The sequence below is a fragment of the Ursus maritimus genome, unplaced genomic scaffold (genome assembly GCF_017311325.1).
Source record: "Ursus maritimus isolate PB19 unplaced genomic scaffold, ASM1731132v1 scaffold_5, whole genome shotgun sequence".
Taxonomy (NCBI): Eukaryota; Metazoa; Chordata; class Mammalia; order Carnivora; family Ursidae; genus Ursus; species Ursus maritimus.
In genome coordinates this window covers 46,525,455-46,545,901 of record NW_024426663.1, presented here as the reverse complement: position 1 = coordinate 46,545,901, position 20,447 = coordinate 46,525,455, and the positions used below count along the sequence as shown (strand labels likewise).

At 39.3% G+C, this 20,447-nt stretch overlaps 2 protein-coding genes across 4 annotated transcripts in view; one reads left to right on the top strand and one right to left on the bottom strand.

Annotated features, from left to right (window-relative positions):
- MTREX (Mtr4 exosome RNA helicase) overlaps positions 1-14,598 on the top strand; it is a 92,927-nt gene extending 78,329 nt beyond the window's left edge. Inside the window, exons 23-27 of the mRNA XM_040622255.1 lie at positions 1,193-1,298; positions 4,524-4,580; positions 5,756-5,918; positions 12,832-12,936; positions 14,313-14,598. Of these exons, the coding sequence (XP_040478189.1) occupies positions 1,193-1,298; positions 4,524-4,580; positions 5,756-5,918; positions 12,832-12,936; positions 14,313-14,365 (484 nt within the window). The 3' untranslated portion in view covers positions 14,366-14,598. The remainder of the gene's footprint in view (positions 1-1,192; positions 1,299-4,523; positions 4,581-5,755; positions 5,919-12,831; positions 12,937-14,312) is intronic.
- PLPP1 (phospholipid phosphatase 1) overlaps positions 13,121-20,447 on the bottom strand; it is a 93,726-nt gene continuing 86,399 nt past the window's right edge. For all 3 annotated transcript variants that reach the window (XM_040622256.1, XM_040622258.1, XM_040622257.1), the window contains 2 exons: positions 15,422-15,598; positions 13,121-14,959 (listed from right to left, as the gene is read on the bottom strand). In XM_040622256.1, the coding sequence (XP_040478190.1) occupies positions 14,828-14,959; positions 15,422-15,598 (309 nt within the window). In that variant the 3' untranslated portion in view covers positions 13,121-14,827. The remainder of the gene's footprint in view (positions 14,960-15,421; positions 15,599-20,447) is intronic.

Below are 20,447 nucleotides of genomic sequence, written 5' to 3'. Positions count from 1 at the left end.
ATGGTGAAATTAATCATGTAGCAAAATCTTAGACTGTAGGTAAATTCTCAAACTGAAGAATCAGTGGGTGAATAATATCTCTCTAAGGACGAAAAGAAAATTTTAAGATTCTTATTTATTTTACTTTCCTTTCTGTTCGGCAAGCAGGAATTGCATAATGTTTTGTGCTAAGAACTTGGACCATTCCATTTTGCTAAAAGGACTTGTGACAATAGTCTTTTATCTGTTATGATTTGTTTGCTAGATTGTCCTTGATAGTTTTTAAGTGGTCAAATACTAAAGACCGTTGTAAATACAAGGAAATTGTTAAGAAAAAGATGGAGAGATCAAAAAAAAAATTCTGTTGATCATTCTAATCTCTATAATATAAACCTGAATATGAAAATGTTGTATAGTTGTAGAGCAAAGAAGATGGCCTCCCTCTTCAACAAAATTACAACTTGTGAAAGTTTTTAAAAATGGTATATTTTGATAACTCAAAAGAAGAACCAAAAATAATGATAAGCTAGAGCCTTTACAAGAGATGTATTTGAAATCTGCAGTCAATAGTATGCTTTGATAATGTTAAGTGCAGGAGAAAAACAAGTGATAATAAGCTAGTACCTGTTGGAGATGTATTTGAAATTTGGAATGTATTTACTACATGGGTATTGTCCAGACTCACAGATAACAGTTGAAGAGCAGCATTGACTTTCATTTAAAGGCCGTTGGCCATCTTGGTTATGTACGTTTTCAACACTGGGAATGCAGTGTGTGTCTACTGTGGTTACATTCTAATTAAGATTTCTAATGAAGTTGTTTTTCATTATCTCTTTGTGTTATAAATTGTTAAACACCTTAGAAACAATTAAATGGATCCTTGGACCCAGAGGAAAAATGGTTATGACTACATTTCTTGGTGTACTGAGAGTTAAGAAAGAGTTCTTTATTTCAGTAAAGATTTGCATTTTGGTGTTTCCTAGAATGGGATTTTTACATGAAATAACCATTCTACATTTATTACTGATATATTGGAAAATATAAAGACCTGTGTCATTTTCTTAAATAAATCTTTGTCATTCTCATTGATTACTCTTTATGTTCAAGTAATAGATTTTATTAAACTGTCTACATTTTAAGCATGCGTGTATACACTTTGTATTTTTATATTACAACATTTGAAAGTTATTCTCTTTTTCTTGTGGTGATCTAGTGCTGATGAGCTGCTTCTAACTGAGATGATGTTTAATGGCCTTTTCAATGACCTGTCTGCAGAACAGGCAACGGCACTACTAAGCTGCTTTGTGTTTCAAGAGAATGTGAGTTAATAGATTTAACCTTATTTATTAATATAACCTGATTTATTAATTCACACATCCTATAACTTAATATTACTATGGGCACTTTTAATTATAAAATTATAAAAATGTTTCATATTTACGTATTATGGGTAATGTTAATTAGAAATCAACACTACTTTAACACAAATACAGTAAGAGAGTATTAAGTAATTAAATACATATTATCAGAAAGGAGAGCGAAATAAGATTTTATTTGTGGATAGTCATTAATCATATTCCAGGCTTTAAATTTGTTCTGTAACCCAGTGCATTGTTCAAAGATCTGGTCTGGTCACATAGTCCTAGAAAGAAAACGGTGAATGAATGAAAATAAAATTAGACAAAAGAATGAAAATAAAAGGGGCTATAGTGAGGTTAAATGAATCTCTGTCCTCCCAGTAATGGAGAACATATATGAAGCAACTGATTTTCCGAGTGGCTGAAGTCTTAGTTGTCATAAGTAAGGTTTGAGGTAGTGGCTGTAGCATTCTCATTACTGGTTTCACAGTAATTTTTTCATTGAGTAGTTAGCTCACTTTCAGCAACTCTTAAAAATCAAAAAATGAAGTACTAGATGGCCCACCACAAAAACACTAATCTTTTACTTTATTCCAAAAACCAGTGTGATTTGTTTTAAAAAGTAAAATGTGTGTTTTACATTTCAAACTTTATTCATTTTGAATGAAGTGGACAAAATAAGAATAAGACAAAGACATTTGCCCTCTAAAAATAATTTAATACTAATTTTTAAATTTTTAGAAGACCTTTTACCATGTACACTTAGTTTAACTTTCAAGTGAATTGTGTAAGACAAACTGTTTTTTCAGTTCTGCCATTGATCTGTTTGTTAACTATTTATTTATGAAGCAGGACAAATACATTACTTGTTGAAATATGTAGGTCCTTTTCTCTCAGCTTCATGATTACTGATGAGAATTAGAGCTAGAGTGGCGGTGATAACAAAGAGGACAATAGTCCCAAAACAATGTATGCTCCCCTGAGAATGCCTGCTATGCACCTGTGAAGTAATTTGCATATGAGGAAGTCATTACTGTACAAAATACTATGTTTGGTTGTTGTTTTTCTTAGGTTCAGAATTTTATTGCATTAATTTCCGGGGTAATTGTTAAGAATATTTGTCAAATTCCCTGAAAAGACGTAAGGTTCGATGATGATTTGGGGATTGGGGCCCTTCAGCTTGTGTAAGACTTTGTCTTATAGCTAATTTCTTGCATTTGTTGTTTTGTTTTGTTTTGTTTTGTTTTTAATGTGGTACTATAAAAGTCCTGTTTCCTGAGAGCCCAAGTATGTTACCTCTTCAGAGGAGTTGGGCTTAACCAAACCATTATTCTGAAATTTGTGGGCAAGATGTCACTCTACGTGGTTAATTAAGATTTGTTCAGTGAAACCACACTGTATTATATGGAGTGTCATCAATTTTTGCGGTGGTGCCCTTCAACATCAAGATGGAAAATTAACACTACAAGTCACATGGATTTTGTTGATGCTTTTAGAAGAATGTTTTCTAGCCAGATGGAAAGGTTAAACATAGTAAGGTATTTGTTATAAATATGAAAAAGTCTGCTTAATATACTGACTTCTTTTTAGAAATGTGTTCTTTCTAAAATTGTGTCCCTGCATTTTTATATCATTAAAAGTAATTTAAAGATTAAATACGATCTTTATATGTATCAACTACCAATATTTATTAAAAATCCACTGTGTGCAGTGCCCAAATCTAGGCACTAGAGATACAGCAGAAATTTTTGCTTTCCTGATGCGGATATGCTGGTAGATGAAGGTAGACAATAAAGAAGTGAAGTAACACACAGATTATGTCAAATAGTGATGAAAGTTTTGTATGAAAGTGAAGCAGAGGAGGCAGGTAGAAAACATTGGGATAGGGTTACTAAATTTAAACAAGGTGATTAGTAAAGGCCTCACCAAGAGTGAAATTTGAATTGAGACTTAAAAGGGAGATGAAGGAACAAAATGTATATACACCTGGTGGGAGAGCGTTGGTGAAATATTGACCAGAGAAAGAGTGGTCAGTAACTGCTGACCATGAATGGACACGATATCAAAGATGGTAAGTAGTCTTGAATTCACAAACTGTGATGTTGAGTTCATTGTGGCCATTTTGTTTTTTCATCATTCATCATGGTTTTTCTTTTTTTTTTTAATTGGGACAGGAATAATACAGAACCTAGGTCATTATTTTATTACATATAATATACATATGCAAAGCAAAACCAGTCCTGTATAAATACTGATGCTTAAAATAAAGGCTCAACTGTTGCAACTAACCTATTATAGCTTTTTAAGAAAATTTACCTATAATTTAAATCCTGTCTCACACATACATACATACATACATACATACATACATACCATTTTTGTAATAATTTTATTTTTGTGTAAAGCTACCTTTGTGAGACTTTGTTCTTATTCTAATCAGAATAGAGTAGGGTTTTGAGGATCTGACCTATTCTTTCTCTTTGACGGTGTACGAAGCCAACACACTGGATCCAAGCCACTTGTCCAAGTTCATTTGCCCAGTTAGTAATACCTGGGTAAAATAAAAATGGAGGACACTGCTTTTAATGATCTTTGTCCCAAATTTTTGGTTTCCACAGAATGAGAGTTGGCCTAGGAGCCAAAACTATTTCAAAATCAAGCTGTGATAAAATAGTTTTATAGTAATTTTTTTTAAGATTTTATTTATTTATTTGACAGAGACAGCCAGCGAGAGAGGGAACACAAGCAGGGGGAGTGGGAGAGGAAGAAGCAGGCTCCTAGCGGAGGAGCCCGATGTGGGGCTCGATCCCACAACGCCGGGATCACGTCCTGAGCCGAAGGCAGACGCTCAACCGCTGTGCCACCCAGGCGCCCCAGTTTTATAGTAATTTTGATGTAACTAAACTACTGTGGGTGTTTATAATATTTGCTCTCCCTCCATTCCATTTGTGGTCACAGAAAATAGCTGGTAAATTGTAAATTCAGCAGTGTAATATTTTCCTCTGAAATATAATATAATTTAGGATGAAAGGAGTGGCAATTTTGCTTTACATCAACTAAGATCATTAGAAACTCTAAATGCTAACTAAGATCTTATAATTTGATATTGATGGATATCGTGAAGGCTTTGTTTTGTTACAGGAGAAAGCATTTTAAGCTTGCGTCTTTATATCCTTTCTTTCATAGTCTAGTGAGATGCCTAAGTTAACAGAGCAGTTAGCAGGACCACTTCGTCAAATGCAGGTAAGAGTATTTTGAGCTGCACGTTTTATGAATAGTATATGTAAAATGGACATTTTTGACAGTCTAATCCTATTAGTTATGATTCCACAGAGACCACTTCCTTCAAGATTAAATATGTTACTTCGTGTTAATCTTGTCATTTAATGCTATCATTTGGGATTTTCACTTTAATAATTAAACATTGTCCCCCACCAGTGTAATGAATTGTATTGAGTTACTATGAGTGTAGATTTAATCCTGCATGATGTAGATAGGCGGTATCAACAACTCAGTGCCTGCATTGTTTTCCTTGGTATTAAGAGTGGCATCTTGATGGACTAGGATTAGTTAGCTTAATTTTTCATATGTTTTTCCATTGTAGTTTACAACAGAATAATCAAACAAAATATGTTTTATCCAAAGAAATTAATTATCCCTGGGTCCTTAAAGCCCCAGTAGCTTATAGTAATGAATTTGTGTGTGTTAGATTTTCTTATGATGAACTGATTTTATCTACCTTTTAACATTAGACGGAAAGGTGGGGAAAGAGGAAGCCATATGACACTGCAAGAGAGGAGAAGTGAGTCATAAAAAGAGCCTCTGCAGTGGAACATTTAACATCCCTTATTACTAAGAAATTTAAACTTCCAGAACCAGGGAAGTTTATATAGGACTAGGTGGTTTTGACCTTTTATATTACCAAGGAGAGAAGAATGAATCTAAATATCTCACTGATGGGGAGGGGGGATTAAGATTTATATTTTTTAAAGCATTATTGGGGGAAAGCATTATTTTGTCATAGGATTTGTGTTCTTCTAAGTCTGTTTTGCTATTGATGCCTTTGGGGGTTTTTTTGGTTGCTGTTAATGAAATATTTAGAGATTAATTAAATGCTACTCTTGAATGACTTTAAGAAGAATTTCTATTTTTTTATTAAAAAAAGGTTTAACTGGGTGAAAATCACACTCTTGATAAATTTTTCTTAATTACTTACTTCAGTGTAATGGGGAAACACTGCAGTTGGGTCACTTAGCAGTGGAAAAGGCACTGTAGCTACTTAGAAGCACAGGGTATCCAAACTGTGGGCATACGAACCTAGGAAGAAAAAGGGACCTTGTGTAATTCTGGCTCTGGAAACCTAAAGAAGATGGAAGATCCTAAGTAAGAAATGTTGAGTAAATCTTTTGTTTTCAAAGGAATGTGCTAAAAGAATTGCAAAAGTTTCAGCAGAAGCCAAACTGGAAATTGACGAAGAAACATACCTAAGCTCATTCAAACCTCACTTAATGGATGTAGTGTATACCTGGGCAACCGGAGCTACATTTGCCCATATCTGCAAAATGACAGATGTCTTTGAAGGTATGTTTAAATTCTGTATACATACATTCCTTACTGATACAAGAAATATACTCAGGATGGCATTGTTTTAACTAAACAAGAATAATATGGAATGGTAATACCATCACAGATAAACAGCTGATCCTAGTAACTCAGGTTCATTTGAGGTTTTTTTATTTGTTTGTTTGTTTCTTTATCTCTTGGCAGTAATCTAAACGCTTGCTATATTAATTCCACTGAAAGAAAGCAGAGCTGAAAATGCTGTCCATCATTGCATTTCTAATAACAGACTTGGCCTCAGTGAGATGGTGCTTTAGCATGAATCAGGCTAATGAGCAGTCTTTTTAAAATGTCTTTAAAAGACAAAGAATAATTGTTATTCAACTGAATAGAAATTTTAAATAAAAAAATAAAGGTAGAGGGAATAGAAAAGAAATAATAGTAATAATTACAAGAAGGGGAAAAAAGGGGCGCCTGGGTGGCGCAGTCGTTAAGCGTCTGCCTTCGGCTCAGGGCATGATCCCGGCGTTCTGGGATCGAGCCCCACATCAGGCTCCTCCACTAGGAGCCTACCTCTTCCTCTCCCACTCCCCCTTCTGTGTTCCCTCTCTCACTGGCTCGCTCTCTCTGTGTCAAATAAATAAATAAATAAATCTTTAAACAAAGGGGGGGAAGCACAGTATCTAAAGGAGACCATTTTAGAAATGTTTTATTCATTTCAAAACGATTGGCTTATATAGATATTTATAATGGTGAATATTTACTAAGATATTTACATTGAACTTTTTAAAAATGAAAGTAAATGAGCTTGGACTTCATAGTGATTATTATAAGAATATTTAAAGTGCTATTGTTTGTAGCTTTCTTTTAAGAAAAATTGTATTTTTGACACATCTGATGCTATATGCTTTTTAACAGATACTATTATTAATAGTTCACTGAGTTTATGAATCATGGATTTTTATGATGCATAGGTCAAATTTTCAACTATTAGCCTTTACTATATTACGCTGAACTTCATGGTTTTATAGTTGTTTTTTTTTTTTATTACAGTGTCCTGGTATATGGTGTCATGAAATTTATTTCTAAGCCTCCATTAAATGGTCATTTAGTAATGTGGTTCCAAAATCTTGCTCTGAGTACTGCATTCTCTTACTTGGGACCGTCATTATTTATTAAGTGATTACTGTGTGCCAGGCATTGTGCTCAGCACTACTTTATATAATTTAGATCTAAACACCAAAATGGCAACTCGGGGTAGATACTATTTCTGCTTGGCTGGCACAAGGAAGCTGAGCTTTTAAGAAGTAAATTGCCCAAGGTGACGGAGGTGTGGTGTATGATGGCACTATGATTTGAACCCCGGCCTTTGTGATTGCAAGTCACATGGTAGTTAATAACTTCATCCAAGCACCATAATGCCTTCTTATCCTTGAATTTTGGATCACCTGGAGACTTCTTAAATCCTGACCTAGATCGTACCATTTCCATCCACTGACAGTTCATGCTTGTAGGAATGGTAAGGAGGTCTGTAATCGCTCACGGTGGGGAGCAATAGCTGAGGATATGAGAAGAGGGAAGCATGACACTCCCCTCACTTGTGAACACTGCTTCCCACACGGGAACCTAGGTAAATATATGACCACTTGCGTGGTGTGAGGGTGCAAAGACAGTCATACAGCATCACCAGTCTTGAATCTGGCATCTTTTTGGAACATAAGGATGAAACTAATGACTCTTCTATGCCTAAATAATTCCAAGACTAGTTAATAGCTCATATGTATAGAATATCTGCTTCTCTGAGAAGTCAGACACAATGACACGATAGTGGTTCCTAGCGGAGAGTAGTTTTGTTTGAAGAAAAATCAAGGGGCAACAGACCACCTGTAGGGAGCCCCAAAAAATTGTCCTCGTGGACTGTTTTTTCTGTTCTTTGTACTTAAATGGAAGAGTTATCACAGTATAGGAAGACAGATCTGAACCTGCTAAAATTGGTGAGAGTCTGCAGTTTTTCAGAGCATACTGGCATTCCTGAAATCTGTTTTGCCCCCTTTCCGTTCCTTGGAGCTATTTCTGCATCACAATTTGCGTGAGGAATTGAAGTTTGAAAATCTGAGGAATTCCGTTTGTAACTATAAACTTGAAGTTGGGTCTAACATCAGCGTAATCTTCATGTTTTTCTGGTCTGGGTGCCATTGTATCAGCTATAGTTTTTCTAAAATTGGGATGGACTATGTATTAACTCTTAGAAATAAAACATTAAACAGCAAAAAAATAACTGAGAGCCTCGATTTACTTAGAGTATTTCCTTTTTCCAGCATACTGTGTGCCCCCGCTTTTTACCCTGCTGTTATTTAGTTCTTCCATTTCAGCATAGCCGTTCTCTCTTCATCTTGTTACTGTACACGCTTTATATAATTGGAAAAATACTGTAATCAAAGCTCTAGCCCATGGTACATTGTGTCTTTACTTTTATGGGCAGAAAATGATTGCATTGGAACTTTAAAATGCCCTTCACTCAAACCATATTTGTTTCCAGTTAGATTCTTAATTTTCTTTTTATATGAAAATGTGTCTGATCATTTCATGTCCTGAGCCTCAGAAGTAGTTTTAAGTATTTTCCAAACATTATCTGGCACTAGTTAACATTGTAATGATGAATACCGTGTGTTTGAGAGGATGCCTAATGCAGGAGAAGAGCTTACACTGTGATTCAGTTGAGGAATTTCGAAGACTTCATACAAATAATTATAACCTCTGTTATCACCCTGAAAAAAATGATAAGAATGTGGTTGTTTCTTATTTCTATCAAACTAAATTGGAAGAGCAATTTAAAACAGAATTTGTAGAGGCTCTAGCCTAGGGTTTCCGTCTGTGAATTCATGTAGTGGATCCATTGTAAGCTTTCAGAGGCTGTTCAGTTTGATTTCTGTGTAAACAGCGACAGTATTGTACTCTCCAGTACACACGAAGGACTTGCTTTTCTACTTACTTCGTCACAGGAGCTCCCCTAACGACATGTGCTCTCACTTGAAACTGTTCACCCTGTAGTACATTCCCACACTCTGCCTCCATTCACGCTCTTCTCAGATGCCTTTCAGCTGGAGTAGTTTTACCAACTTCCCTAGGTCACGGGACATCAGTGTCATTAGGGATTTTCCAGTGGATTTGCCTTAGAAATACTTTTGCTAATAATAATAGAGTAACCATTTATTAACGTGTATCATTTGTTTCACTTTTGGCAAAATTTTAGTACTAATTACTTAGAATTTAGTACTTGATACTTACACATGTGATGAATAATGACTGAGACTGTAGTGGGAAGTCAGGTACTATACTGGGTGCATCGTGAGCAGCAGTCTCTGCCCTCCAGAAAGGGTTTAGTCTAAGCTGGAATCCAGTGGTAAATACGTACAGGAAAATACATTTGTGATCCTGACATCCGATCAGACTCATTAAAACCACCTAGATAGGAATATTAAACCAGATTCAGGACATGAACTGTGGGGGACCACTTTGTGGAAAGCCAGAAAGCCGGAGGTAGAAACACTGTTCAGAGAAAGGTGTTGCTTTCCATCCTCAATGAGAATGATACTGTTCTGTTCAAGAACCGGATGAATCTGAGGATTGCATGTGTGCCCGAATGTCCATCAGTGGATGCATGAATTGTGGTCTATCAGTATAATGTAGTGTTCAGCTATAAAAAGGAATGAAGTACTGATCAATGCTAAAATGTGGATGAAATTTGAACACATTAAGGTTCTAAGTAAAAAAAGGCAGACACAGAGGCTACCTGTTGTGTAATTTCACTTATATGAAATGTATGGAATAGGCAAATCCATACAGACAAAGGAGATTAATGGTTGTCGTGGGCCAGGGGCTAGAGTAGAGAAATTGAATTCTGACTAATCCTCAATCCTCCTGTACCCTCAGTCCTCATTCCTTTTACAGTCAGGCTTAGGAGTAGCTGAGAATAGACCATTTTCAGTTCCTTACTCCCCATTTCCATCTCGATCCACAGTAACGTGTTGTCTTATTTTGCTGATATTACTACAAGACACCTGTACTTTGATTCAGAAAACAGACCTCTTTATTTGACTGGATTCTACTTGCCAATTTAACTGTTTACTACTTCTAGAAACTCATTAATGTAAATTCTTTGGCACTACCTGGCAATGAAGATTTTTACAGAAGTGAAGAGCTTTTAGAGCCTAAAACACAAAATATTGCAGGACCTGGGTGGCTCAGAGGGTTAAGCAGCTGACTCTTGATTTCAGCTCAGGTCATGATCTCAGGGTCCTGGGATCGAGCCCCACATCGGGCTCCATGCTCAGTAGGAAGTCGGCTTGAGGATTCTCTTTCCATCTATCTCCCTTTGCCCCTCACTTGTGCATGTGTGCTCTCAAACCTTTTAAAAAACTTGTATTTACAGTTTTTCTTACTTTAAATGTATAAACTAAATTTAATTATAAAATGAAATTTATAAAGTAATATTTATTATAGAAAATTTAGAAGATATATCATTTCTCTGAGGCACTGCAATATGGTTAAATGCTTGGGCTCTCCAGTCTTTGGTCTGGATTCAAATCCTGACTCCATCATTTACTCCTGGCTCTGACCTTGGTCAGGTTATGTATGCAACTTCCCTTTCTCCTTTTCCTTCTCTGTAAAATGAGGATGATAGTACTTGTCAAAGTGTAAATGTCAAATGAGAAGTTTTACATGAAATATGTATTATCGACCTACCACAAAATAAGTATTCAGAAAATGTTGGACATCGCCCTAATTTCTCTTTTCTTTGATGCCTAAATGTCACTAGGAACGTCGGTAACTTTACTCTCCAGTAATACAAGAAAGTCCTCAGGGTTTTATGTGTATATATGTGATTAGTTGGATTTTACAGAATTTATGATCTGTTCCGGTTGTCCTTTTGCTGTTGACTTTTATGAAGTCCCTTGTTAGGCGCTAAATAACTTTGACAGAGTTGTGTAGTGGAAATAGGCTGTATTTGAGAGCTGGAGTTCTCTCCCAGAACTCCACGAACCTTTTAATGAGGACAACAAAAAACCCAATAGACTTTGAATATTTTGGCTAAAGGGCTATATCATGACAGTTTATCCCTTCAGAGTTATTGCCAGTGTCAAAGAATTTGTACATTTCTTATCTCAAGTGACATAAAATCAGAGTTAGGTAGATCAGGCTCTCTGTTTGAAGAGTATTTATTGTTACGTATCTTAGAAATGAGAAAGGGAAATGAGAATGGGGTAAGGGCCTAGGTCACAGAGCTTAATTACTTAGTGGCAGAATCTGGGCTAGAACCTGGGTATCCATCGAGTCTTTTTTTCCTCTTAATTCCTGGTGTCCCAGCTCGTTCTTTTGAACCAAATCTAAAGTAGGTGACCATCCTACAGGTAGGTGATGGAAGGGTATTATCCCCGTTTTTCTTTTAAGGTAACCTGTGCGCTGGTCATCTTCCTTACCAGTGTCATCCCACGGACCTCCCAGAATATGAAGTAGCATCATAGTGTTTTCATTTCTCTGGCCTGTTGGTGGGTTCCGCAGCCAGGAACGTTGTCCCACAGGGAGAGAAGGTGCTCTCTATGTGTGTGGAAACTTGCTGCTGCATTATGCAGACTCTGTTGGGCAAATGGCTTTTGTTTTCGCCTTCATCTAAGCTCAGATTACATTCTCCTTTCTGAGTTAACTCTCCCCAGTTTCCCTTCAACCATTGGGCACAGTGGAAGAGAACATGGAGGGCATTAAGGAGGCAAACTCAACCGTGCACAGTGAGTGTATTACAAGAACTCGATACATGCTAATGTATTATTTCAGTGTTCTAAGGAGTTAATAATGGTAAGGACTTAAAGTAGGAATTCATACCTTGTGTATCAGACAGAACTGATACTTCTAATGTATTACACACATTAAAGTCCCAAGAGTTTTAAACTTAAGCAGATAGCTCTTTGAGAAAGAATCCCAGGCCCCTCCTTGCTCAAGTGTGGTAGAAGTCAAATGATGTTTACAGCTTCAGCTTTGATAAAACAACAAAACCACAGATCTCAGGGAATCAAATCCAGTGGGAAGAGACTTATCTCCTCCTTTGTGCTCCCTTGAGGACACACTATATGAAGAAAGCACTGACAAAAGTCTATTTAAGGTCAAGAAGAATGAATGATTTCACCTTTAAGATGACAATCTGGGTCGCCTGGGTGGCTCAGTCTGTTAAGCATCTGGCTTGGGCTTAGGTCATTACCTCTAGGGTCCTGGGATCGAGCCCCATGTCTGGTTCCCGGCTCAGCAGGGAGTCTGCTTCTCCCTCTCCCTCTGAGGCTCCCCCTGCTTGTGCTGTGTCTCTTGCTCTCAAATGAATAAGCATGAATGAATGGAATGGAATGAATGAATGAATGAATGAATGAATGGACAAATCTGATCCCGTTACTCGTCCACTGCTTAAAAATCTTCAGTTGCATTCTCCTCACAGGATGGTATCCAGATACCTCAGTAGGCCACCCTCGGGGTCCTGGAGTAGCTGCACTTCGTCACACTTCTCTGCATTGCCCCAGTGGTCTTCCTTGTTGCTGTCTGACAGAGACCTCCTCATTCTGACAGACCCAGGTTCTGTGTGATCTTTGTGGCCTTAACCCAAAGTTGCTCTCCCCCCTGCTCCCAGGGCATTTTGTATACTTATAAGAGCAAATATGAACACATTATAATAAATTAGGAATTGCCACCATTAGTCAAGGATGGGAAATTAAACTTTTTGTATCTCTCCTAGTGCCTGCCAGGCAGCCTGTCAAGTCTGCAACCTCATTTACTGCATGGGAAGTCCCTCAAAGTACTATTAATCATCCCATGTTCTCCTTTCTTGCCTCTAACAAAAGTTCTAATGTTCTGGTTATTTTCCACTTTTCAACTGATTTCTTTTTCATTACAGGCAGCATAATTCGTTGTATGCGGCGACTGGAAGAACTGCTTCGACAGATGTGTCAAGCAGCAAAAGCCATTGGAAACACTGAGCTGGAAAACAAATTTGCCGAAGGTCAGTATCCGGTCTGTAAGCTTTTTCTAATAATTAAGGCAATCTTTTGAGACTTGAGTTCTTGGCCACAGTGTAGGAAGAATTTTCAGATGCTCTTCACTTGAATGCCATGGAGGGCCATCTAGTAATATACTTAAGCAATTTTAGTGTGTCTCTGCAGGAAGAAGTTTTGAGATTTTATATATAATCATTTATAAATATTTATTGTGTACTATGTGCAGGCATGGTTTTAAGCACCAGGGGATACAGCAGTGAACAAAAAAACCACAAATCCCTGCCTTCACGGAGCTTACATTCTAGTGTGGGGAGGCATACAATAAACAAGTCAACAATTAAAATATTTCAGGTGGTGATAAGTCTGGAGAAGAAAGGAAGAGACAACAGGAATTGAGGGATGGGAAATGGCCTAGGGCCTCCACTCAGAAGGTAGTATTGAGGCCCTTGGTGTATGCTTGATAGACGTAAGCCAACAGCAAGATACCGGTGCGGCTAGAGCAGAGTGAGCCCTGAGTAGAATAGTAGGAAGGAGAAAAGAGACGATCATGTTACCCCCCTGGCCCCCGGCTCTGAAATGATTGGAGGTTTTGACCGCAGGAGCGGTGTGCTCTGGTAGTCCTTGCTGCTGCACTGTAGCGAAGTCTGTAGATGAGCAAGGTAGAAGGTAGGAAGACCAGAAAAAAAAGGATCGCCAGTCCAAGGTGGTAGTGATGGAGGCGGGCAGGGGGCGAGAGGGAGCATCTAACATGCTTACGGTTATTCCGTCTGAATATTTGCCAGGAAAAAGGGCTGTGACTTAACACATCAAAGAATAGCAGCTACCTTGTTGTTCTGAGTTCGTTGCTCATATAGTCGCAACCCGATGATTTCTGCTAACCGTGTCCTAAGAAGAGGTGTGCAAAAACTGGGTACTGTTGCCATGCGGTTGATGGGGCAGACCTGTTTAATCAACCAGAGTTTAAGTTTAAACTTTTTCAGTAAAATTTATGTTTGTCCTGCCTTAGTCCAGAAAGAATCTCACGTGGTAAGTGAAAAATAAAGTGTCTCCTGAAGTAGGCTGAAAATTCATGCTTTTGGGTCACCTAACTACATGTGATGGTTTAGTCCTTCCCTCAGTGAGTGAGTCTGTGTGTGCGCAGGGCCGCGACGGTGTTTCAGACTATGCAGAGACACAGGTACTGCTGAGTCTAGAGTCACAAGAGCAGGAGTCTGGTTGCTGAGTTACCCTCCTCTCCTCTCAGAGGCGGCTGTGAACTCCTCTATCTTTTAGACCAGCAGCATTTTGTATCATTGGGATTGTTGTATTAAAACCCCACCAGAGGGGAATTAATTAGTCTTCGCGGTTTAGGAAGTTTAAACCATCTTTTCTTTTCTCTTAGGAATCACCAAAATCAAGAGAGATATTGTGTTTGCTGCCAGCCTCTACTTATAAAGAGTCAGCTAAACGAATGTGGGGTCTTAAATTTTTCACCACCTGATTACCGTTGACTAGCAGTGCTCACGGAAGTGCTGATTTGGTTTTCCCATCTCAAGGCAGTTGTACTCAAATATTTCAGTATGTATTATACTTCAATCAATCAGGCATCATTCTAAGAAAGCATATTATTACATACACATTTGTACATAAGCATTACATTTTTTTAATAAAAAATGTACAGGTGGGTATTGTTTTAGTGAAAGGCTTGAAATTTCTTTTAATGAACTGAGAGCTATTAGAGAACCACTGTGTTAACTGGAACTATATACACACAGGTGAAGTGGGCATCCGAGAGGTATAGCAGCAGCAGTCCCTTAAAGGCTTGTACACCGTGAAGAAAACGCATCCTCTTGCCTTGTGGTTGCGATCCTTTTCCTTTAGAAAGCGGGCCAGCTTTATCTGCGCACTCTGCTACCTTCAGGGTTGGTGACTGTTCCTGAAGTGATTGCCCGTCGTCGGGGTTTCGTGCAGAGTTGTATGGGAGTCGTCCTCTTTCCGTTCTTTAAAAGGAGAATTTCTCTCCTTGAAGAAATCGGATACATACACAGCCTACAGAAAACAAGTTAAACTTAGAATGGGACAAAAGTATTTAATGATGTAATTTAAGTTTAAAAACCATATACATAGTTGTGACAAGCAGTTGGCAAAAGTAAGTATCAACCTTACAAGAGAGAAAGGGTACAAAAAATAAGTGACTAACAGGAAGTTTTTTTAAAAGAAATTCTTAAATTGAGAGTTGCTTAGTTAGGTCTTGAGTAAGTAGCTTTACTCTGTTAGCACTTTTGTTTTTGGCATGAATTGCAGAATAACCTAACAAAACACTATAGCCATAGCCTTTTTTACAACTTTTGGAAAAAGCAACATTGTTAATAACATCGGGTGATTACCCAGTAAAAATTACTGAGCCACATTATTTGCCTTTGGGTAGTTTTCTCCCTGGGACAGGTTCTCTACTTACTTATCCCAGTGTTTATCAGTATCAAGACGTAGTCTGCCATCCTGTATACTTACAACTAATATGGCAACCAAGGCTCCTTGAAGGAGTCCAGTCAGTACATCACTCCAGTGGTGTTTGTAGTCAGAAACGCGAGAGAGGCCCACGTAAATGGACACAGCAACAAGACCAAATTGCAGTGTGGGGCGTAAGAGTCTTGCCCAGTCTCCCTTCATTCTGGCTTGAAGGTAAAGCTAGTAGAGAAGAAAAGAGTTCAGCATACCAACTGGAAACTTTATGTAGTATCACCACACCCCTAAAGGGTTGGTGTTTTACACGATCAAGTCATTACAGAATAGTCATTACTATTAATAACCATTAAAAAACCAGAGTGTAAATTGTATACAGAATAGGGCTTTAGGCAAGCATTCTTAGTCTCGTCAACACCTGAGGCTTAATCCCTTTAAATAAGCAAAACAAAAAGTGATGGCCCTAGAAACTTGTCTTTAGAACAGTTCATGACTGTACCTGTCTGGCTAGACTACTTTTCAAATTGTAAACAGGTCAAGGGGTTTCCTTGTTTATGACTTTCTAAGATTTCAGGGGCAGCTCCTCCTCTTGCAGCCTCTCTTATCATTCTGATTCACAGCCAACTGTTATCCTTAGTTCCCAGTCTTGGGATAAACTGCTAGCATTCTGAGCGCAGGGGTGTCCTTACTCTGGGCCAAGTTACTGTTTTCCGCCCAGTCTGTCTAGAGACTTAAGTTTCATTCATTCAGTTTACTTGAGAGTTCTACTCTCCTCAGGTTTTTCTAAAGGGCAGTGGAGACTAATCTGTATTTTAAGTAAATCTAATAATCTCCCCAAATAATACAGGTTCTAGTTGAGTCCTGACCCAACAATGAATTAGTCTTTGATGAGTACCGTGTCCTTTAAGTTCCATAACTTTCCCCTACATTCATCAGACTTTTGAGAATTTCCCCTTTTCTCTGTCAGCCTGCCTTTGACTCGGGTGCATCCCTAAAGACTGTGATGGAGCAGGGTGTGGAGAGTTTTCCTATCACTTCCTTTAAGCAAATCTGGTTTCTTTAAAAACAAACAAAAAAACCTGGTCTTTTAAAAAAATTTTTTCTTTGCCTTATTTCTAATAAGAATATGCTTTTAAGATATATTTTAAAAGTTCTGTTTGATAATTTGTGATTCATACACTTAATTAAATGCACTCCTCAGAAAACTATCTGGCTGTGCCCATGGACACTGCCTACTTGAAACAGATACACAAATCCATCCCCGGTTCTTTGCACACTGCTGTGAGCGAGCATTCAGTTCTCAGCAGCTGGCAAAAACTCAGAGATTGTCTCATTTTATCGAGTATTATACAGTAGAAACATCCAGTTGTAAAAGAGCATATACCAGTTCGATTGAATTGCACTCATTAGCTGGTTAAAGTACTCCTGGCTTTCTGCAGAGCCCCCTCCTTTCCTTTTTTGTTTGTTGTTGAAGTTAGTTATAAAAATGTAAACAGTAAGAGGCTTGTCTCAAGATTCTGGAATTGGGAAGACAGCTGGTTCTGGTTGAAGCAGAGTTTGCATCTGGCAGCTGAAGCCAATTAGGTAACACACCCATGCCAGTGATAAGGTGAATAATAACCTTGGATGGGGCTGAAGCCAGGTTCTGGAGGTTACTCCCCAAGAGTTGAGCTGCCTTCTCATGTAACTGTTAAAGGCATGGGTTATATACCTATGAATTACAAATACACGAACGCACCTTAGGGAGAACTGCACCTCTCTCTGCTAAGGACAAAGCAAGAAAAACACAATACCAGCTCTACCATGGATTTACACCTAGTCCTGGTTTGTGCTTCCAACCCAAAGAAAACTCAAACAGGTTTTTGAAGGTCCTTCTTCGTTTAGGATTCTAAAATTCTTCTAACAGTATTTTCCTTCCAAAGACCCTGATTTTAGGTAGCTTGCCCCAAAATTCCTCAACATCCCTGTGAAAATAATTAGCATTCACTTACGGATTAGTACTCAAGCTTCCAAGCACTTCAAGTGAAACCTTTACCCCTCTAAGCTACTTTCTCCTTACACATCTACCCAAGTATAGATGTTACCCCCATCTCTGGCGACCCAGAGATGATTTCACCCTGAGGGGGTACTAGGAATCCCCCCATTGTGGTTACACACCTAACCCTCCCCTCCAGGCTCTGGCCGCTCTGATGACTAGTGGCCGTGGCGTGTATGCAGGCTGTGGCCACAGAACAATTCTCAGCTCTGGGTGAGGCTGGCTAATCTTAGAGTGTGCTTCCTATTTGCCTGCTGTTTCCCTGAGTCCAAGATACTCAGTGTAGCTCTGGGAAGACCAGGCATTACCTAGCTACAGCCCTGTTCATCACTGTGAAGAATCATCCATTTCAAAAGACCCCAGGGAGGTAAACACACTGAAGTTTCTTGGACCTTGGATCACTTGAGTTCCAGAGTTGACATACCCACAACTCCAGACTTGGACAACTTTCCTCCCATGCTGCCAGGCAGAAGTCTTTCCTACACCAGCAGCTTCAACAAACCAGACGGTCCTGTCTTCCTGGCAGCTCCATGTTAAGCCCTTCTCACCCTCTGGAGGCACTAGAGGTTTGACTTCCTCTACCACTCTCGTTTAACTGCTTCCCAGAATCATTTATCACTTTATTCTATTCCTTGCCCTTTAAGAGGAAAGAGGATCATACACATACCTTTAAAAACAAGACTCTGTTGAGGGAAGTCTGTGTTCGTAACTCCTCAGAGAAACAGTGCTGGAAGCTCTCACCGCTGTTTAGTAGTAGATACAGGAACAGAGCTCCTGCTTTAATGCTAACGCTTATAATAAGAGGGCTCTGTAAGCCCCTGCCTTCGCACACTCCACTCTCCGCACCTCCCCCCTCCCCACACGTGCCTGCTAATCACATATGTACTGCAAGTAAGGAAGCCAGTTGATTCTCTTAGAACTAAGGAACTCTCCAACGTTGTATACAGTACGGACACACTCGGTGGCAGTGTCAGTGACTTACACATTCCCCTCCTGGAGGGAACCGTCCTTTCACAGACACAGTTGAAGGGGGAGCCCCATCTGGACCACACAGCTCTGCCTTCTCTTCAAGAGAGGGCACTGAAGAGGACCTGTGACAGGCCTGACCCAGAGGTCTGCTGGGCTGTATTCTGCCTCTGGAATTTGCACTGGAAAGATGAATGAGTTCTCCCTTTTCAGAAGGTATAGAAAGAGCACCTAAAGGATACAGGATAGGCTACTTGCAAACTAAACTTAGGAGGAAGCAAAAGCTATGGTCGGGCAAGGACAGCAAGCCATGAGGAGAGGTCAGAGAATGGAGCAGAGTGGCAGGCACACCAAAAAGCCAGGCAGCCGGTGAGACGGAGCAAGTTCAGTTCAGTTCCTGGTGCTATGCTAGTTCGAGCCCATCTGTGTCTTTACTGTAAACCGTTTTGGGGGCGCCTGGGTGGCTCAAGTCACTTGTGTCCGAATCTTGATTTCAGCTCAGGTCACGATTACAGGGTCCTGGGATCGAGCCCAACATCTGGCTCCCTTCTCAGCGGGGGAGTCTGCTTCTCTCCCTCTGCCCCTCCCCCTGTGTTCTGTCTCTAATAAATAAATAAATCTTAAAAAAAGAAACAAATATTTTTTCTCTGGGAGATCTAAGTGAGTCCGTTGCTTACAACCAAAAGATAAAATGCCAGTTACCAGCCACCTCTGTGTTCAATCAAAATCCCATTCTGTTCTTAATTTGTATTTCTGTGACTTGAATGATGGAGGAGTTTTATGTTTCAACTGAGAAGGAGAATAGTATTTATACACCGGGCTTCAAACCATGAGAAAAACTTAAATCTCCCGAGAACAAACACATTAAATGTCCACTGAAGACTCCTTTTTAAGAGCAGTCTGGCACTGGGCACGGGGTTTACTTCCCTGACTTCCTTCTGCGTACAGTACAAGGTGCGAACCCCTGCTCTAAGCTGAAGATGGTTCATCTACCCATCTCTATCGCTCTCCTCAGGCCCATTCTGAGATTCTTCTCTGAGCATGCTACAGTTTGGCCTCCACGGACCTGCCCCATGGGGATTCTGGTCCACTGGTTGGGGACAGAGTACTGCCTACTGAGAAATTCTCGGCCTCTGAATCCCTCCTGATCCTAACATCCAACCTTGTGGTGAAAGAAGCTCCAAAGCAGAAAGTTCCCAACTAGAAATAAGAGAAAGGGTAGAAAAGGCAGAAGGGAAGCAATAACCTGCAGCTGGTCACTGAGGTCCTCCCCAGAGGCAAAGAGAAGTCAGGTTTGTGAAAGGAACAACAGCCTATCACTAGTGTCCTCCCTGCTGTCACAGGAAAAGGCAAGAGGCTCGTGGGTTTCCAAGAGGCACAAATAGAGAATAAAGTTACAGGAAAAACAAGGATACATCACATGCTTCACCAACCTTTACACTGCTCCCTGCCCACTTTTTCATCTATTCAAGAGGCAGGATAGACATCCACCACAGGAGAACCTGGAGAGGAAATTAACCTCAAGGCCTCAAAAGGAAACCACAGTGAGGCCTATTTCAGTTTCCCCCCGTCTCTCCAGGAGGGGAACCGTTATTTTCCTGACCAGGCGGTGCATCAGAGAAAGAGCTCAGGGAAAATCAGATACAACCAATGATTGTGCATAGAAAGCAGAAAATAGTTTGATAATTAGCATTAGGGATAATCTACCAATATCCTCCAGGAATGTCCTCACTAAAACCAGGCATCACTACTGGCCCTTGTGAAAAGGAAGGTTCCAGATGTAGTTTTTCCTTACAACAAGAGCAAAATGAGCAAGGGCAGGCCCTGAGCCACTCTTCCACACAGGGCTTCTGGTCAGGAAAATGTAATTGCTCAATGTAGGGTCAAGCGTCCAGTCTCTTTTTAAAAAAAAAAAAAAAAGTGTCCAGTCTCTTAGCAAAGTAAAACCTATTGAAAATGGGATGGAAATAAGTTACTATGTCCAGTATTTTTTAAAGAAATAAACAAAAGCTTCTTAGCTGAGATATTACTAGAGATTCATAAAGGCAATTTCTTATTCCTTAAGGCAACGAG